This window comes from Cladophialophora immunda, assembly GCF_000835495.1.
Source record: "Cladophialophora immunda strain CBS 83496 unplaced genomic scaffold supercont1.1, whole genome shotgun sequence".
Lineage (NCBI taxonomy): Eukaryota > Fungi > Ascomycota > Eurotiomycetes > Chaetothyriales > Herpotrichiellaceae > Cladophialophora > Cladophialophora immunda.
The window spans coordinates 7,465,146-7,482,259 of NW_015622541.1; the positions used below are offsets into that span (position 1 = coordinate 7,465,146).

Genomic DNA, 17,114 nt, shown 5'->3' on the forward strand with positions numbered 1-17,114 from the left:
CCAGGGAAAGCCCGTTTCGAGGCCCGGGGGAGCCACAGGAGCCAGCTCGATGCGACCAAGCGGGTCCAGCTGAGGTGATCGAAAGGATTCGTGGATTCACGGTCCCTTTCTCGCTCGAGTACGCATGGAGAGGGGGGGAAGAGTCCACGCAGGGAAAATGGCTCAGCAAGCCCAAGGTGTTGACGGGGCACAGGTATTGCCCTTCATCCGTTCGTATCGTGCGCTCCGTCTGAGCACATTGCACTGCGGGTTGGCTGGCGGAGATGGCCCACGAATCCCAAGACAGCGAAAGCCATGACAGGATCGTTTGGATTTCAGCAAAAGACTCTGGCGTTGCACGATATCGACAAATGCAGCACCAGCCAGCGCCACAAAAGGGCTCGGAGGTCCCCACTCCCACAGACGGGTTCCCGGGTAAAGAAAGGTTACAAGGCAGCCTGCGAGGGGTGGATAGGTCGCGAGGTCGATAGGGTCGAGTCTCCAGGGCTGTCCCATGTCTCTGGCGTGGCATGGCATGGCGGAACCGGGGGGGCTTTTCATCGAGTTAAGAGGACGGGCGGGATGATGAGGCCTTCCTCCCTCTTCCCTCTTCGAGTCTCGACATACACGAACATCCACATAGTCATCGTTCAGCCCACGCTCCCTGCGCCCCTCCCTGCGACCAAGTCGAGTATCAGCCTGCCTCCCTCGTACTCCTCCTGCTCGGACCCCCAGTAGGTTATCGTGGATTATCCCTCAAACGTTATCTTCCAAAACCATCCCACTCTCTCTCACCCACGGGCCCTAGCGTGTCCTCGATCGGGATATTCCAAGCCTGGGAGGGAGGACCCTAGAGCCTATCCCAATCCTCCTTTTTCTTCGGATCGGGTACCTAGCAGTACATACAAATCACGGCTGTACACATGCCACGGCCCTTTTAGTCAAGCTCGCCTCTGTTGGTTGAACCTTGATCAGGAATCCCGAGTGGATCGCTTGTGGACACAGACACAGACACACACACGCACACACCGCCGTGGAGGAAGGAAAAGCAAACACGCAACAGGTCGCCTCTCCTTGACGACCTGCCACTGGGACCTACTGGAGCTGCTGGGCCTAGCAGTCCAGGCGAGGATTGTCGGCTGCAATCACGTCAGTTCCGACCGCGCAGGCTGACTGCTCTTGTAACATAACACCACATGCAAGCGACAAGCCAGGCCTGTCACTAAGCTGGCTTGTGTGTTTGTTGAACCCGTCTGCTTGCTCCCTACTTGCTAGTGCTGGATACGCTCGGAGGCCACAGGCGACCGTGGAATAGCGCCGCAAGCTACACCTGGATTCCCACCAGATCCCTCCCGAAGGGTGGACGGCCCTTGCATGCGCAACTGATTCGCCCTGCGCCCTCGTTCTTGTGCCACGGCTCTTTGTTGTCATCTTTTTTTTCCTCGCTCGTACCCATATTTATCCTATCATCCCGCCTTCCCTCTGACTGTCTTTCTTCTCAGCATGACCCTTTCCGCAGACACTGACTGCAGTTATGGCACCGCGCGACCAGAGCCCAATGCCACCGCCTCCAGTATGTCTCGCCCCGCGGCCCCAACCCAAGAATGAAGGGGAGGGGAAGGAGAAAAAGATTTTGTTTCAGCCTTGCTGACCCATGGATAGCCTCCCAACTCGCCCGTCCTGAAGCGTTGTCGCAATTAAAAGCTCGCATCAAGGCGGGCCTGAAGACCTATCCCGATTTCCCAAAGGTAAGAAGGGCCTGTTCGTCGTCCTAGTCCCCTCGAAAGCATTTCGGCTAAGTGGGTTGGTGAAGAAAGGCATCCTCTTCGAAGACATCCTCCCCCTCTTCGCCTCGCACTCCCTCCACGAGGACTTGATTCGTGCATTTGAGCTACAGATTGCCGAATCGCTTGGTCCGCACAACATTCCTGATGTGATTGTCGGCCTCGACGCGAGAGGTTTCCTCTTTGGCCCGACACTAGCCTTACGCTTCGGCGCCGGATTTGTTCCTGTCAGAAAGGCAGGCAAACTCCCCGGAGAGATCGAAACAGCAGAGTATCAGAAGGAATATGGCACCGACACCTTTGCCATGCAGACTTCCGCCATCCAGCCTGGCCAGAAAGTTCTGGTGGTCGACGACCTGATCGCAACAGGCGGTTCGGCAGCGGCAGCAGGGACACTGGTCGAGAAATGCGGCGGCCAGCTGATCGGATACGTCTTCATCATCGAACTCAGTTTCCTCAACGGTCGAGACAAGCTCAACGCCCCGGTTTTCACGCTCCTTGAGAGTCAAGAAGAATGACTGGGAGACCGCACCCTCAGGCTCACCATGATGAATGCCACAACTCGAGATGCCACTTTGGCCAGGTCGAGACGGGCGGTTACCCACCAGCCACCTCAGACTAATCTCAACTACATACCACTCCAGAATCCTATGTGTATTACCGGTGTTTGCAGGCTCAGCGGTGAACACAACATATCCAACGGGGAAACGGTTCTCCTCGGTTGGTACCCAAACGAGAACCCTGAAATCCTATCATTTTCGGCGTTTTTGTTGAAAGATTCAATTAGGTTACAGATGAAATGCTTGCGAGAAGACCTAATGTCGATATTCAAGTCGAGTCGAGCTACTGTCCGACGCTGCCTCGAGTCTTTCCAGTCATCGAGTAAGCGGCACGTAGCTCCTCTCGAACATTGCTTGACGGAGAAGGCTGATCTGAGGATTATCAGCCAGATGAGCTGGCCAGATTGAGCCACTCCAAGGAGATGTGATGGAAGGGGCGAGGCTGGGGATGCCTTGGTATTCTTCGCATCAGTCAGTCAATCAGTGGTGATGGAGCAGCTATCGTTGACTCAGGCTCACTATACGAGGCTTGGTGTTGTCTGTCAGGGCGTTATTGCAGCAAGGATAGAGATAGATTCCAAAAGCATCTTCAATGATACCAACAGACAATTGACAAAGTCGAAAAAACTATGTTCGAAGCTGATCCCCCTCTCGCTGCGGCCTGGGTTGTATCCCTGGACCTATCCTAACCATCGACTGCTCGCCCAACCTAGCTCGCTACATCCAGTACACCTAGAGAGGCATCTAAAGGAGGCAGTAAACGCCTGAGAATCGACGTGAAGATGGACCAGCAAACATGGAGTGATTGCCAGCGATGGGTCGATGCGCAGGATCGAAGATGCCCACGACGCTTGAATCTCCATCCCCACATGCGGCACCCACAACCACCCAACCAGACACCACGAGGCCCATGTTTCGGACTCGTCTGAAACTGCGTTGCATGCTGGCTTCTGGCTGCTGGCGCTCAATCCTCGACTTCACTGCCATCTCCCTGGGTGGCCCGGCTTTTGTATGCTTCCGTTGTCACTCGCTTAGTTCGTCCTTTTTCCCTTCAAACGATTCTTGCGGCAGTGCCTTCAACACCCAGCGCCCTCGGTCGGTCTCCGGGCCCGGTCTCAGTCCTCGACTTCTCGCGCCCAAACAAAAGCGACCGGCCGATACATGAAAGGTTGCAAAAATGTCGGGCATCCCTGAATTGGAAGACGCCCTGCGCAAGCTCGACGAAGAGCTCGAGGAAGGAGACATCACCCGCAAAGGCTATGAAAAGAGACGGACTCTCATTCTTTCGCAATACATCAGTTCCCCGCCGCCAGGTCTACACCCCCAACCCCAGTCACGAGGACTTCGCGTACACTCCCCTGACGATAGCGACCATCCTGCCTCCAATGAGGATTCCAGAGCCGCCTCGCTTGCTGCCCTCACCGGTCGACCGGTGGCCAGCCCCTCGAGGAATGGGACAATGACTGAGGGCCATCCCAGCACGAGCCGGCGAGCCTCTGTGCTCAGGGAAGAATACAATGATTCCAGGAGAAGCATCACCCCCCAAAGCCACATCCAAAGATTTCAAGAGAGGGAAACGGGAAGTCTACCACATGGTTCGATGTCGGGGTCCTCCTTTGACGGCCGGCGTGAAACTTTCCTGACTGCCAACGATCAATCCCGCACGGAGACGCTATTGAGCCAGAATTATGCCTTTAATCCTGACACCCAGCAAAATTATGGCGGCATAGACACTCGCAACTCTACTATGCTGGACTCGCAGCAGGGCTATTTCTCGGACTTTGCTGGTCAGCAACGAGAAGAACATCAGGAGAATTATGGCGGCAATGTACACAGATATTCACAGAGCGAGGTGACCTCGCCCACGGCGCAGGTCGCACCTCCATTTCTCGGTGCCGGAGAGCTTGCTGGAGGTGCAGCTATCCATCAGATGCCCTTGGAACCACGCGAAGTGCCTTTCGCCATCTGTGACCCACACGATTCGCATATCGAGATGTCCCGGTTTGAGAACATTGCCGCGGTCCTCCGACATCGAGCAAAGACCAACCCCAAGCAAGCGGCCTATTGGGTGTTGGACCAAAAGGGTAAAGAGCTCGTCTCAATCACCTGGGAGAAGTTATGCAGCCGTGCAGAAAAAGTGGCACAGGTCATTCGCGACAAAAGCAGTCTTTACAAGGGGGACCGAGTTGCGCTGATCTACATCGAGAATGAAATCATCGAATTTGCGGTGGCCCTGCTCGGCTGCTTCATCGCTGGCGTGGTGGCTGTACCGATCAACGACCTCAAAAATTATGCCAGATTGAACGTCGTTTTGACGTCTACGCAAGCACATCTGGCCTTGACTACGGAGGCGAACCTGAAGAATTTTCAGCGAGACATCACCGCCGCCAAGCTGAACTGGCCTCGAGGAGTGGAGTGGTGGAAGACCAACGAATTTGGCAGCTATCACCCGAAAAAGAAAGGAGAGGAAGCTCCCCTTGTGGTTCCGGATCTTGCATACATTGAATTTTCTATGGCCCCTACTGGCGACCTCCGCGGTGTCGTGATGAGCCACAAGACAATCATGCATCAAATGGCAACACTCAGTGCAATGATCACGTCGGCGACAAGCAATACCAAAGCCGACACCTTCAATCCTTCTTTGCGCGACAAGCAGGGACACTTAATCACCGGCTCGAGACGTGGCGAAACCATTCTGAGCTATCTCGATCCGAGACAGAGCATTGGGATGATCCTAGGGGTCTTGCTAAACGTCTATGGCGGGCACACGGTGATCTACATTGACCAACGGGCCATCGAGACACCTGGTCTCTACGCGAATCTCATCACGAAATACAAAACGACGTTGCTTGTAGCAGATTACCCCGGCTTAAAACGTGCCGTATACAACTACCAGGCCGATCCGATGACGACGAGGAATTTCAAGCGGAACTTCGAACCCAACTTTTCCAGTGTCAAGTTGTGCATGATTGATACATTGACCGTCGACGTCGAATTCCACGAACTACTGGCAGATCGTTGGCTCAAGCCACTTCGCAACCCTAGGGCGAGGGAAATCGTCGCCCCTATGCTCTGCTTGCCCGAACACGGCGGAATGGTGATCAGCATGCGAGACTGGCTGGGGGGAGAGGAACGGATGGGCTGCTCGTTGAGCCATGAGATGGACCGTGATCAAGAAGCAGAGGAGAAAAAGGAAGAGCAAAGCGCGATTGCCAAATCCAGCTTCGGTAGTAGCCTTATCGGTGGGGGAACTAAGCCTTCCAAAGAACGGTCGACCGAGGACTTGGGAGAAGTGCTCCTGGAAAAAGAGGCTCTGAAGACAAATGACATCGTGGTGCTGGCCATGGGCGCGGAAGCAAGGGCGAGAGCGACTTCACTTCCCCACGCTGTCCGATGCGGCGCCTTCGGATATCCCATCCCTGACGCCACGCTTGCAGTGGTCGATCCTGAGTCAGGTTTATTGTGCGCTCCAAACTCGATAGGCGAGATTTGGGTCGACTCTCCCTCGCTCTCTGGAGGCTTTTGGGCTCTTCCAAAGCATACCGAAACCATCTTCCATGCTCGACCATTTTGTTTCAAAGAAGGCAACCCCACGCCGACCGCCATCGACCCCGAATTCCTACGTACTGGTCTCCTTGGATGTGTCATAGAAGGCAAGATCTATGTGTTGGGACTGTATGAGGATCGCCTGAGACAACGGGTCGAGTGGGTCGAACACGGTCTGGCGGTGCAGGAACATCGCTACTTCTTTGTCCAGCATTTGATTCTCAGCATCATGAGAAATGTCCCCAAGATCCACGACTGCTCCGCGTTTGACTGTTTTGTGAACGATGAACATCTTCCCATAGTTCTTTTGGAATCTCCGTCGGCCTCAACGGCGCCATTATCCTCAGGTGGTCCACCACAACAGCTTGATATTGCATTGCTCGACTCTCTGGCGGAGAAAACAATGGACGTATTGTACCAAGAGCATCACCTCAGAGTCTACTGCGTCCTGATTACAGCGCCAGGGATTCTACCGCGGGTAACTAAGAACGGCCGGCGAGAAATTGGCAATATGCTCTGTCGCAAAGAATTCGACAACGGAGCACTCCCTTGTGTCCACGTCAAATTTGGTGTCGAGCGGGCTGTGAAAAATCTTCCTGTTGGGGAGGACATCAATGGCGGCATCTGGTCCGCAAACTCAAGTGCGGCACGGAGCGACCTTCTCTACGGCCAGGAAACCCAGTGGTCGGGTGTCGACCCTCGCGAGGTCGTTATCGATGACCGAACATCGACGGCTCTGAGTAATTTCACAAACATCTTCGACCTGATGCAGTGGCGGGTGGCGCGACAAGCAGACGAGCTCGCATACTGCACGATCGACGGCCGAGGGAAAGAAGGTAAGGGGCTGACGTGGAAGAAATTTGACCATAGGGTGGCAGCGGTTGCCTTATACCTACGAAACAAGGTCAAAGTGAAGCCCAGCGACCATCTTGTTTTGATGTACACTCACTCAGAAGACTACGTGTTTGCCATATACGCATGTATGGTTCTTGGAGCGATAGCTATTCCTGTTGCTCCTCTGGACGCCAACAGACTATCAGAAGATGCTCCAGCATTCCTTCACATCGTCGCAGATATGGGTGTGAAAGCTGTTCTGTGCAACACTGACGTCGACCACCTGTTCAAACAGAAAATCGTCTCGCAGCACCTCAAACAGTCTGCGCAGTACCTAAAAACGCATATTCCAAGCGTCTATAACACAGCGAAACCGGCGAAGCAGTCTCATGGTTGCCGAGAGCTTGGTTTGACGATAAATCGTTCTTGGATATCTCCGACAAATCCCGTGATTATATGGACATACTGGACGCCAGACCAGCGTCGAGTCTCGGTTCAGCTGGGCCACGACACCATTTTAGGCATGTGCAAGGTCCAGAAAGAGACGTGCCAAATGACAAGCTCGAAACCGGTGCTCGCCTGTGTGCGAAGCACGATAGGCATAGGGTTCCTCCATACGGTCCTGATGGGCGTGTACAACGGCAGTACCACTTATCTGATCTCGCCACTCGACTATGCGCAGAATCCTGCCTCACTGTTTATGGCCTTGTCCCGGTACAAAATCAAGGATACTTATGCAACCAGCCAAATGCTCGATTTTGCCATGGGGCATGTCGTTGGCAAAGGCTTTTCTCTGCACGAGTTGAAGAATCTCATGGTGACGACTGAATCGAGACCTCGCCTTGATTTATTCTCAAAGGCGAGGCTCCATTTTGCTCAGACAGGGCTCGAGAGAACCGCCATCAACACGATATATGCTCACGTCCTCAACCCCATGATCGCATCTCGCAGCTACATGTCGATTGAACCGATCGAACTCTGGCTTGATGTGCGCGCACTGAGACGAGGTCTCATTTATCCGGTCGACCCGGACACGGATCCGACGGCTCTGTGTGTTCAAGATTCGGGGATGGTACCAGTGTCTACTCGCATTGCCGTTGTCAACCCCGAAACCTGTCAACTATGCCATGTGGGGGAATTTGGCGAAATCTGGGTTCAATCAGAAGCATGCGCCAAATCATTTTACATGTCGAAACAGGCGTTTGATGAAGAACGGTTCAATGGACGCATCTTGGGCGGCGACCCAAACGCTACCTATGTCCGGACAGGGGATCTAGGATTCCTGCACAACGTCACCAGACCCATCGGACCGGGCGGGCAGCCCGTGGAAATGCAAATATTGTTCGTGTTGGGCAGTATCGGCGAGACGTTTGAAGTAAACGGCCTCAACCACTTTCCGATCGACATCGAGAGTACCATCGAGAAGTGTCATCGGAACATTACTCCTGGTGGGTGTGCTGTCTTTCAAGCCGGGGGCATGGTCGTTGTCCTGGTTGAAGTCTTCCGAAAATCATATCTGGCATCCATTGTGCCGGTCATTGTCAATGCTGTCCTTCACGAACATCAAATCATTGTCGACATTGTCGCATTTGTCGGCGACGGTGATTTTCCCCGAAGCAGACTGTCGGAGAAGCAGAGAGGCAAGATCTTAGCTTCCTGGGTGACGAGAAAATTACGCACCATTGCCCAGTTCGGCATTCGAGATGCAGACGGACCTGAGGGGCAGATGTCTTCAGTACCCGGTGAACGCAAAGCCCCTAGTATGGTGAGCAAAACTCTATCAGTGAATCAGCCAGACCAGCGGCGAGCCTCGGTCGCCTCGGAATCCAGGGGAAATGCTCAAGGAGACAGAATGTCGAACCGATCAAGCATCGTGCCAGAACTGCCTTTCACATTGCCGCCGAACCATTATCAGATTGACCCGACCGGCCTATATGACCCTGCTACCTCCGAAGGCGACCGGACCGGAGTATCGCTTAGCGACAAGCCTTATACACTTCCTGAAGGAGTAGTTGAGATGCCAACTAGTAATTTCGACGACATGGATGAGAAATCCAATCCGTACCTTACGGACGAGAAATTCTTCGATCCAAATGCCGATCCAGACCAGGAACTTGACGACTACACCCCTCAAGGTTCGCAACTTGACCTATCTCGAGGAGCACCGCCCAAGCTGTCTCTGGTCAACCCGAATGAGTACTCATTACACGGCAGTAACGACAATACCCCGACTTCGTACACCGCGACCGCCACCCCGACATCAGCAATCCCGAACGCATTGAAAACACCCGTAGAGCGAGGTGAAGACAGCCCCTACGAAGACCAGGGCAATCCATTCCGAAACTCCATCCCGGCGTCGGTGCCCAGCTTTGATTTCATCACCCATTCTTTCTCCCCATCCTCGGCTGCGACAAGAAATCCCGTCTCTGCGCGAGATCAGATGGCCGGGGCCAGCGCGGCATTCAACAACGTGACGTCTCCGACCCCAACCAGTCCAACTGCAACGGGTGGACGTGCGCTTCTTCCCAGCCAGCAAGCCCGATACCCCAACTACAGTGCGAATGCTAAGCCCCTGCCTATACGACAGTCGAGCGATAATTCGTACGAGATTAAAGATCTGCCGCAAGAGGCGTTGACATATGCTGCCTCGACACACAGCCGGAGGTCTGGGTCGTCGACGTACCAAGGCGATCAGAACCAGGATTCTAACTCACTACATCCTAGTGACGGACGGCAGAGCGTGGACATGCGTAGCTATCCGCCAAGCATCCGGAGGAGGTATGACGGGAGTGGGTATGATGGATTTGATTATTGAATGGCGTCTTAGCAGATGGTGCTAGCGGCTTGGACGACTTTAGCGATCTCTAATTTCTGTGATATAGTGTGGCTTGTGGGACTATTGGTTATAGGACAGCAAAAGTTGGCAAACCAAGGACGACCCGAAATGATAATGCAGCATGACAATTACCAGTATGCCAGGCGGTTCCCTAAGGCTTTGGAGCGTGCGACTACCTATGATGAGTGACATTGAGTCGTCGAGAGCGGCAAGTTGCCTGCCTTGCAGAGGTGTACACCTGGACCTAGGTTCCCAGGGGATATATTGATGGACCCGCGCAAGGCTGGCTTGGAGAAGAGGCCAAGAGGGGCACTCAGCCTCGTCGTCGTCGGTCGTTCTTCTCCTTTTTCCCCCGCATGTTCGCCGCTACTTCGATTGCCGCGGCCCTTTCGCCCAAAAAGAACCTTTGCAAGGGCGGGGAACTCGCTTGCAACAAGGAAGAACCCCCGCTTCTCCGAGCGAGCATCGGATGGGGGATTTTTGAGAGAGAGCCACGGGAGAGGAAGTGGAAACAAAGCAGGAGGAGGAGGAAGAAGAAGAGGAGAAGTCTCATGACGATTTCTATCGCGGCGACGACACTCACACATATATACGCTGATATTTCTACATCAATACGCATCACACAACATCCTTAAGCGAGAAGGCCCGTCACAGTGCAGCAGAACCATTGCATCAGTGTCTCGCAGCTCGACTCTCGGCTCTCAAGCTATTTTCTCTTCCCCCGCCCCTGCTTCACTTGCACTAGACCAAACCTTGGTCAAGTCGACTTGGTCTGCTGTCAAGCACTATTCAGCTGTCAGGAAACAAACCACCACCGTGATCAAAAGCCGAATCCAGAGAATCCGAGATAACCCTCATCAACATTGTCAATATGCCTCCAGCTACGATGCGTGCCGTTGTCCTGAAGGGCGACTTCCATGTAAGTAGGCATGATCAATGCTCCTCGGCTTGCTGCGCTCGATCGACCAAGTCCTTTAGAGGGGTTCCTAGTTTCTGCTTGTCATTCGTTCCCTCGGAACCTCAGACTTCCCCGTTATATCTGCTACCGCCCAAAAATGGTGTTCATACAAGCAACGAGAAGGCTGACTGGCTCTGATGTTCGACTTTGGCGTTGTAGGTCGAAGTGGAAGACAGACCCTACCCGAAGCTCCAAAAGCCCACCGACGCCGTGCTCAAGGTGACTTCGACTGCTCTCTGCGTAAGTCTCCTACATCTGCCGCTTCGCTTCGTCATTGCATTGTGCAATAATCCAACTCATCGAACCCTGCTGCTCTCTAGGGCTCGGACCTCCATTTCTACCGCGGACACTTGAAATGTCCACCAAACTTCGTCTGCGGCCACGAGTTTGTGGGCACCATTGCCGAGAAAGGTGACGCCGTCACCAACTTCCAGATTGGCGACAAGGTCGTTGTCCCCTTCTACACGGCCTGCCAGGAATGCTACTACTGCGTGCGCGGCCAGGCCAGTCGATGCAGCAAGGGCGAATTGTTCGGAAACTCGGTCCCCGCGAACACAGTCGATGGTGGGCAAGCCGAGTACGTGAGAGTGCCATTGGCGAATACCACCTTGGTCAAGGCTCCGTCTGGTGAGTGAGCACGCAACCCCAGCCGACGACAGCAGGGCCAGTTCTTCTTTAGCATTGCTCCTTCGAAAGGCCTCTCTTATTGACCTGTGGGCGTGGACCTGCATAGGAATTCCTGAGGAGATGCTCGTTCTCATGGCCGACATCTTCCCAACGGGCTACTTCGCGGCACAGCGCTTCTTGAAGAACCTCCCGCAGCGCGACCGCGACGAGTTCACCACGGTGGTCATCGGGTGTGGGCCCGTGGGCATCTGCGCCATCACCTGCGCGCTGACCATGGTCAAGACGGTCTACGCGATCGATTCGATCCCGGAGCGGCTGGCCGAGGCGGAGAAGATCGGAGCCATCCCGATCAACCTGAACGACAACCCGGTGGAGAAGATCAAGGCCGCGAGCGGCGGGCGCGGCGCCGACGTGGTGCTCGAGGTGGTGGGCCACGCCGACGCCTTCATGCTGGCCTTCGACCTGATCCGGCCGTTTGGCCAGATCTCGTCCATCGGCGTGCACACCGAGATGCTCCCGCTCAACGGCCTGCTGTGCTACGGCAAGAACGTCACCATGGCCTTTGGCCGCTGCCCCGTGCGCAGCATCTTCGAGGACGCCCTCGACATCCTGGTCAAGGAGCAGAAAAAGGTCGCCTTCCTCTGCGGCCGCACCATGTCCCTCGAGGACGCCCCACAGGCCTACAAGGACTTTGAGGCCCGCAAGGTCCACAAGATCGTCTTCAAGATGCCCGGCGAGAAGACTGGCCAGGATATCGCGGATAAGGTGTAAAACAGGAGGTTTTTGCCTTTCATTTCAGGCCGAGAGGATTTAGGCATATCGATGAACACCCCGTCGCCATGGCTGTCAACGTCCCCAGTGATGGGGCCCAGTAGTATGAGTGTGTTCTACGACTCGGAAGCTTGGGGAGAGTAACTAGGTAGCTAGTCAAAATCACTTCTCCTAACCTTTTCCGCCCTCACTTTCTTCCCCCCCTTTCCGTTTTCTCTGCAACTTGGTGCATTCGTTTGGAGGCCATTCTACACCGAGTCGATCTGTTTTCATAGATCCGTTCCTCAACGCGAAGGAGACAGCACAACCGGGTCATGGAGAGGACGCTCTCATATTGCCGCTGTAGGTGAGAGCTATGACTTTCACCAAGCCACACGAGGAGGTGTGGTATGGGCGTTGACAACCCTGGGGTTTCAATCCTGACTGCAGGAGGAATGAAGAGGCACGTCGGATACAATCACCACCGTGGCAATGTGATCTAGCGATCGTTTCAGCCTTCATGCAAGACGTCTCAGCCGGCCACCCTACGACTCAACTACATGTAACATGAAGCTACAGTTTGAGGTGGAGAGACACACCTGACAGCACACCATCTCGCACGGGGCAGAGAGTCCAGTTGCGCCAAAGAACAAATGGTGTAATGTTCACCAGAAGCTCTGGCACATCACATCTCCAGATAATCCTAGTATTCTGTTACGAGCCAGCTTTGACCAAGGCATCGGCACCTATGTGTTCCAGATACAATGTATGACCAGGCCTTGAGGAATGCACCTCTCACTTGACGTGAAGAAATCCAGACGCTAGGTATCACCATCATATTTCTATACTTGCCCACGTCTGGGATTTAGGGTGTCTTTGAGTACGACAGAAGTCTCTACCTTTCCTCCCAGAGGCGCAATGCCTGCCGAGATTATGGGCCGAAAGGTAAGGGCAGTCAATGCGATGACCATCACTGGCAACATTTGTACCCTTCATCCTCCCAAAAGACACAAGCCCATGACAAACCGTTATCCCTGACCTCCACCGTATACGACCTGATCGCGGTGAGGGAGGTCGGTGACCAACCAATGCCGGTGATTGCTCTCAGCAGATATAAAAGAACGACAGGCCCGCATCTGGACGCAACAAAGTATCCCTCTTTGCGTCGCAGAAGACAACACCTTGTATATCGGCCACCACTTTAGATCGTACATGCTCACACATCGACAAGTTGCGGCACATACGTGCTAAATACCATCCCCTCTGGTACATGCTTCCACTCCTTGGTCTTGGGATCCAAAAAGTTGGCCTCGGTGTCGGCCCACTCTCTGCGCATGAGGTCCGCCCTCTCCTTCGACCGGGGCTTGATGACGACCTGGAAGGGCGCTGGCGTGATGGCGGCACCTCCCCTCAGGTCGTCGATGTCCGGGGTGATGGGCTGGCCGTTCTCATCTCGAGGCAGCGAGAAGTCGAACCCCCACAACATGCGCGACACCCCGAGAAGGAGAGAGCGCTCCGCAATGTGCATCCCCTGGCACAGACGCCGTCCGGCACCGAAAACAAAATTGTGCCGTTTGCCGACGTCGGAGCTCTTGGCGGATTCGAACTCGCTGTCGAGGTGGTTCAAGTGGCGCGTCGGATCGAAGACTCGAGGGTTGGGAGTCCGTTTGGGATCCTGCGTGATGTACCTGGTCATCTCAGCGTTAGCGACCCCCTGAACCGTCGGCCATGCCTTTTTTGTTCTTTGGCAGAGAGAGAAAAAGGCCAAATTCAGTCAGTTTCCATACCAGACGTTAGGAATCACAGACGCCCCGGCTGGGATTCTGTAGCCCATGTATTGGTCGTCTACCGTGGTCGCATGAGGCGCTGCATAGACAGTAGTCGGCATCCACCGGAAGCTCTCCTTGGCGCAGGCGTGGACGTAGGGCAGATCAGGCACATCGTCCATCGTTGGCAGTCGGTCCAGCCCAACCACTTCGTCGAGTTCCTTTTGTGCTCGCTTCTGGACGTCAGGAAACATCATCATGGCCAGGATAAATCCTTGGAGGGTCGCGGCTGTCGTGTCGAACCCGGCTTCAAGGAGGGATCCGGCGATATAGGCTGCCTGGTCGTCGTCAAACTTCTCGCGCTCTTGCGCTTTGAGGAGGTCGTTGCAGAAGCAAGGCTAGTTTGGCAACTCCGGGGTCAGTCTCACCCATGTTTGCTCGTTGGAGTCCCTTCCTCCAAAGGTCCAAGTCCACTTACTCTGCCTGTGCCGGTGAGGGCCCGGTCCTTTGCAGCGAGCCAGTGGCTGCGATACAGCTCCTTCTCCCTTGCGTGCAGCTTCACGGCATATTCGTAGTTGGGAGCCAAGAACCTGGGCAGTTTCCGCAGCAAAGGATACAGATCCAAGAGCTGGGCGCTCGCGCTTGACACCAACATGGTCCATTTCCGGAATCCCTGTTCGCACCCCAGCCCATGAGCTTTTCAACACACGCACTGGTGGAGCAGAATTGCTTACTGATACAGCTGCTGGAATTTGGGATCGTCGACGCTGGTGAACCGGAAGCCGTAGATGATTTGGGTCGTGAGAGCGTGCGTGAAGAGCTTGATGTGATTCTCGTAGTCGTCGGGCCGGTCGAGGAGGTTGACCAGCATGAATTTGTTCTCCAGGTCCTGATAGGGGATGTAGCTGGTGGCAGCCTTGATGTTGAGAATGCTGTGGACGACCGTGTGCATCATCCGCCACAGGGATCCGTAGGGCTTTGTTCTCGTGTGAGTGTGGGACCATTCAATCCAGAGAAGAGGGTCTGAGGATTACCATGGTCACCGTCCTCAACCCGCCGCTCGCAATATCATGCGCCATGTACATCTCCGGTCTCGATGAGTACATGGCGCTGCGCTTGTCCAGGAGATCCTTGACGGCCGCGTCCGTGTTCAGGACAATATAGGTCTTGGTGCCGAGGATGAGGGAATAGATCGGCCTAGGGCAGGAGATCTACATGTCAACCGTCCGCAAGCGGGAACCATTGTGGGTCGGAAAGGGTGTGATGCTTATTACCCATATTCTTCCGCCCATTTCTGGAATTGACGGTGGCCGTACTCCCCCACCCCCGAGATCTGGCGGCGTCTTAGTAACTTGGATCTGAGACCTATCTATGGGGGGGACATGTCACTCGCCTGATGAAGATTCCCGAGGATTGGGAGGGTCGGGGGACCCGGTGGGAGGTCTTTCGCTCGCTTGCCGACCCGGAGCAGAGGGCGGAGAACATAGACCATTGCCAGCAGGAAAGCCAGCGTGAGGACGCCGGCCTTGATCTGCGTGTTGTAGTCCTCCATCACGGCGTTCGTCTTGTCGATGACAGATCGCACTTGGGGCTCCTTCTCAAGGGAAAAAAGACCCATTACAGCTCACGTTGTAGGGCAGTGGCAACTTCAAGGGTTGGTAGTGGTAGGGAGTGGGCGGGATAATTCAGATAACTTGTATTTCTGCCGATGTGGAGGCAGCTTGCGTGCACTGTTTAAAGGAGCATTCCAAGACCCCAGATGATCAAGATCGAAGCCGAAGACTACTTCAGCAATGCTCGGGATTCGGACCGGTCCAATCTTGGGGTGGGAGGGCAAAGTGGCATTCATAATCCCTCCCCCCCGACCGAGACACCTCGACTGGGAAGCTCTGTATAGTTCCGAATGATGGAGTTTTCTCCGCTGTTGTGCAGATTGACAAGGGCTCGTTGCTGACTTGCAGCCAAATGATGTGCTAGCTGACAAAATTCCCAGATAAAACATCAAATGTGGTCGGATATAGAGGAAAGATATGTCAAGAGGCTGAGTATTGACCTGATCATCTCGGGATAGGAGCCCCGGAATGCCGAAATTTGAATCCTTGGTGTCAGAAAGGTGAGGAGAAGGTCGTTTGCTGTAGGTGACTTTATCGCCGGAAGGTCCAGGATTTGGTGATCGCTACAAGAGATTCATGATTGTGTTTTGGGCTTACAGCTCGAGCTGCTCTGGATGTGTACTGTGCAATTCTATGTTACTCGATCATGTGTCGTGTTGTGAGGTTTGCCCTTTGGTGTCGATAGCGTATCATTGTCATATCTTCTCCTATCTCGGCGGCCCGGTCTTTGGCGTGTTAGTATCTATGATCGTAGGGTGAAATACTATTGCGACACAAAGACACGTTCAGGCAGCCATGGCTGATAAACGTCAGGACAGATAGGGGGCTGAATCGAGCATGTAAGAGAGCTCCGAGATCTCATCTATCATCACTTCTCTTCCAGCCTCAGTTTCTCAAGCTCCTCAAAGTACTTGGAAACAGGATCTAGGTCCACATATTCTTCACCCCAATCACGTTGCCCTTCTCCACCTCCAAGACACAAACCATATGATTCTCATAGCTGAGCTTTCCGTCACTAGTCCCCAATGTGGCAAGATTTATCGCGCCGACTAATTGAGACAAAGAGCGGAAGATCTATCCTGATACCAGAATTTGAAGACTGAAGAATTGTGTAGCTTCACCTGCTTTCCACCTATTGGCCGAACGGATCCTAGAACACAGAGGTGCCGACTCTGATTTGCCGCATGGCTTGGTGTTTCCTCGGGCTGGGTGATGCTGAGTTTCGGGAAACGAATGATATTGTCCGAAAGTGGGAGATCCAGATGCCCGAAATGGATCTACCACATCTTAACAGGCCAACCTGCACAAGGCATTCATCCAACTTTCCGAGCATACATAATAGCTGGGGAGGAGTGAGATTGGTAAGCAAACCATGTGCACGACGTCTGAATGTTTTCGGACGAGAATCACCTGGTGGTACGTGACGACGATCTGTCGGAAGCAATGTCCCGTCACGCTTTCAGAAATTTCACCTGACCCAGCCCCTTATACATGACTCCCCGACTCTAATCTCTGTTGGAGGAGAAATGCAGAGGTAGGGATCCTGCAGCCTTGCTCTCGCAGCCCAGACGCAAGCGCGGACAATGGCCCGTCCACAAGCCCAGGCACCGCGACGGCCGCTTCTTGCGGGACCGTTGGCGGCCATTCCAACATTCTTCAAGGTCGACACGGAGGACGTTGATCACGACAGCATCGGGGTCCACGCAGTCAGATTGGTCAAGAACGGCATTGTTGGAATTGTAACCGTGGGCTCCAATGGCGAAGCGCCGCATCTCAGTCGCGAGGAGCGCAGCGCGGTCACTGAGACTACTCGCAAAGCACTGGACGGAGCAGGGTTCGGTCAGATTCCCATCATCGTGGG

At 54.2% G+C, this 17,114-nt stretch overlaps 4 protein-coding genes across 4 annotated transcripts; 3 read left to right on the plus strand and 1 right to left on the minus strand.

Moving 5' to 3' along the window:
• The first annotated feature begins 607 nt into the window (after positions 1 to 607).
• Positions 608 to 2,950, plus strand: PV07_02195 (adenine phosphoribosyltransferase). Its single transcript, XM_016388792.1, has 3 exons — positions 608 to 1,552; positions 1,642 to 1,727; positions 1,793 to 2,950. Exons 1-3 carry the CDS (start codon positions 1,483 to 1,485, stop codon positions 2,279 to 2,281), a joined length of 645 nt encoding a protein of 214 aa, XP_016255720.1. The 5' UTR covers positions 608 to 1,482; the 3' UTR covers positions 2,282 to 2,950.
• Positions 2,951 to 3,223: 273 nt separating this feature from the next.
• PV07_02196 (uncharacterized protein) lies at positions 3,224 to 10,276 on the plus strand. The gene has a single exon (XM_016388793.1). It carries the CDS (start codon positions 3,501 to 3,503, stop codon positions 9,516 to 9,518), a length of 6,018 nt encoding a protein of 2,005 aa, XP_016255721.1. The 5' UTR covers positions 3,224 to 3,500; the 3' UTR covers positions 9,519 to 10,276.
• Positions 10,277 to 10,410: 134 nt separating this feature from the next.
• On the plus strand, positions 10,411 to 11,895 carry PV07_02197 (uncharacterized protein; the record flags this gene model as incomplete). The annotated part of the gene is made up of 4 exons (XM_016388794.1): positions 10,411 to 10,458; positions 10,657 to 10,737; positions 10,818 to 11,124; positions 11,231 to 11,895. The coding sequence occupies 4 exons, from the start codon at positions 10,411 to 10,413 to the stop codon at positions 11,893 to 11,895; spliced, it is 1,101 nt and encodes a 366-aa protein (XP_016255722.1).
• Positions 11,896 to 12,712: 817 nt separating this feature from the next.
• PV07_02198 (uncharacterized protein) lies at positions 12,713 to 15,258 on the minus strand (the record flags this gene model as incomplete). The annotated part of the gene is made up of 8 exons (XM_016388795.1): positions 12,713 to 13,562; positions 13,662 to 14,038; positions 14,119 to 14,313; positions 14,346 to 14,352; positions 14,375 to 14,616; positions 14,675 to 14,837; positions 14,915 to 15,009; positions 15,103 to 15,258. The coding sequence occupies 8 exons, from the start codon at positions 15,256 to 15,258 to the stop codon at positions 13,091 to 13,093; spliced, it is 1,707 nt and encodes a 568-aa protein (XP_016255723.1). The 3' UTR covers positions 12,713 to 13,090.
• Positions 15,259 to 17,114: the final 1,856 nt, after the last annotated feature.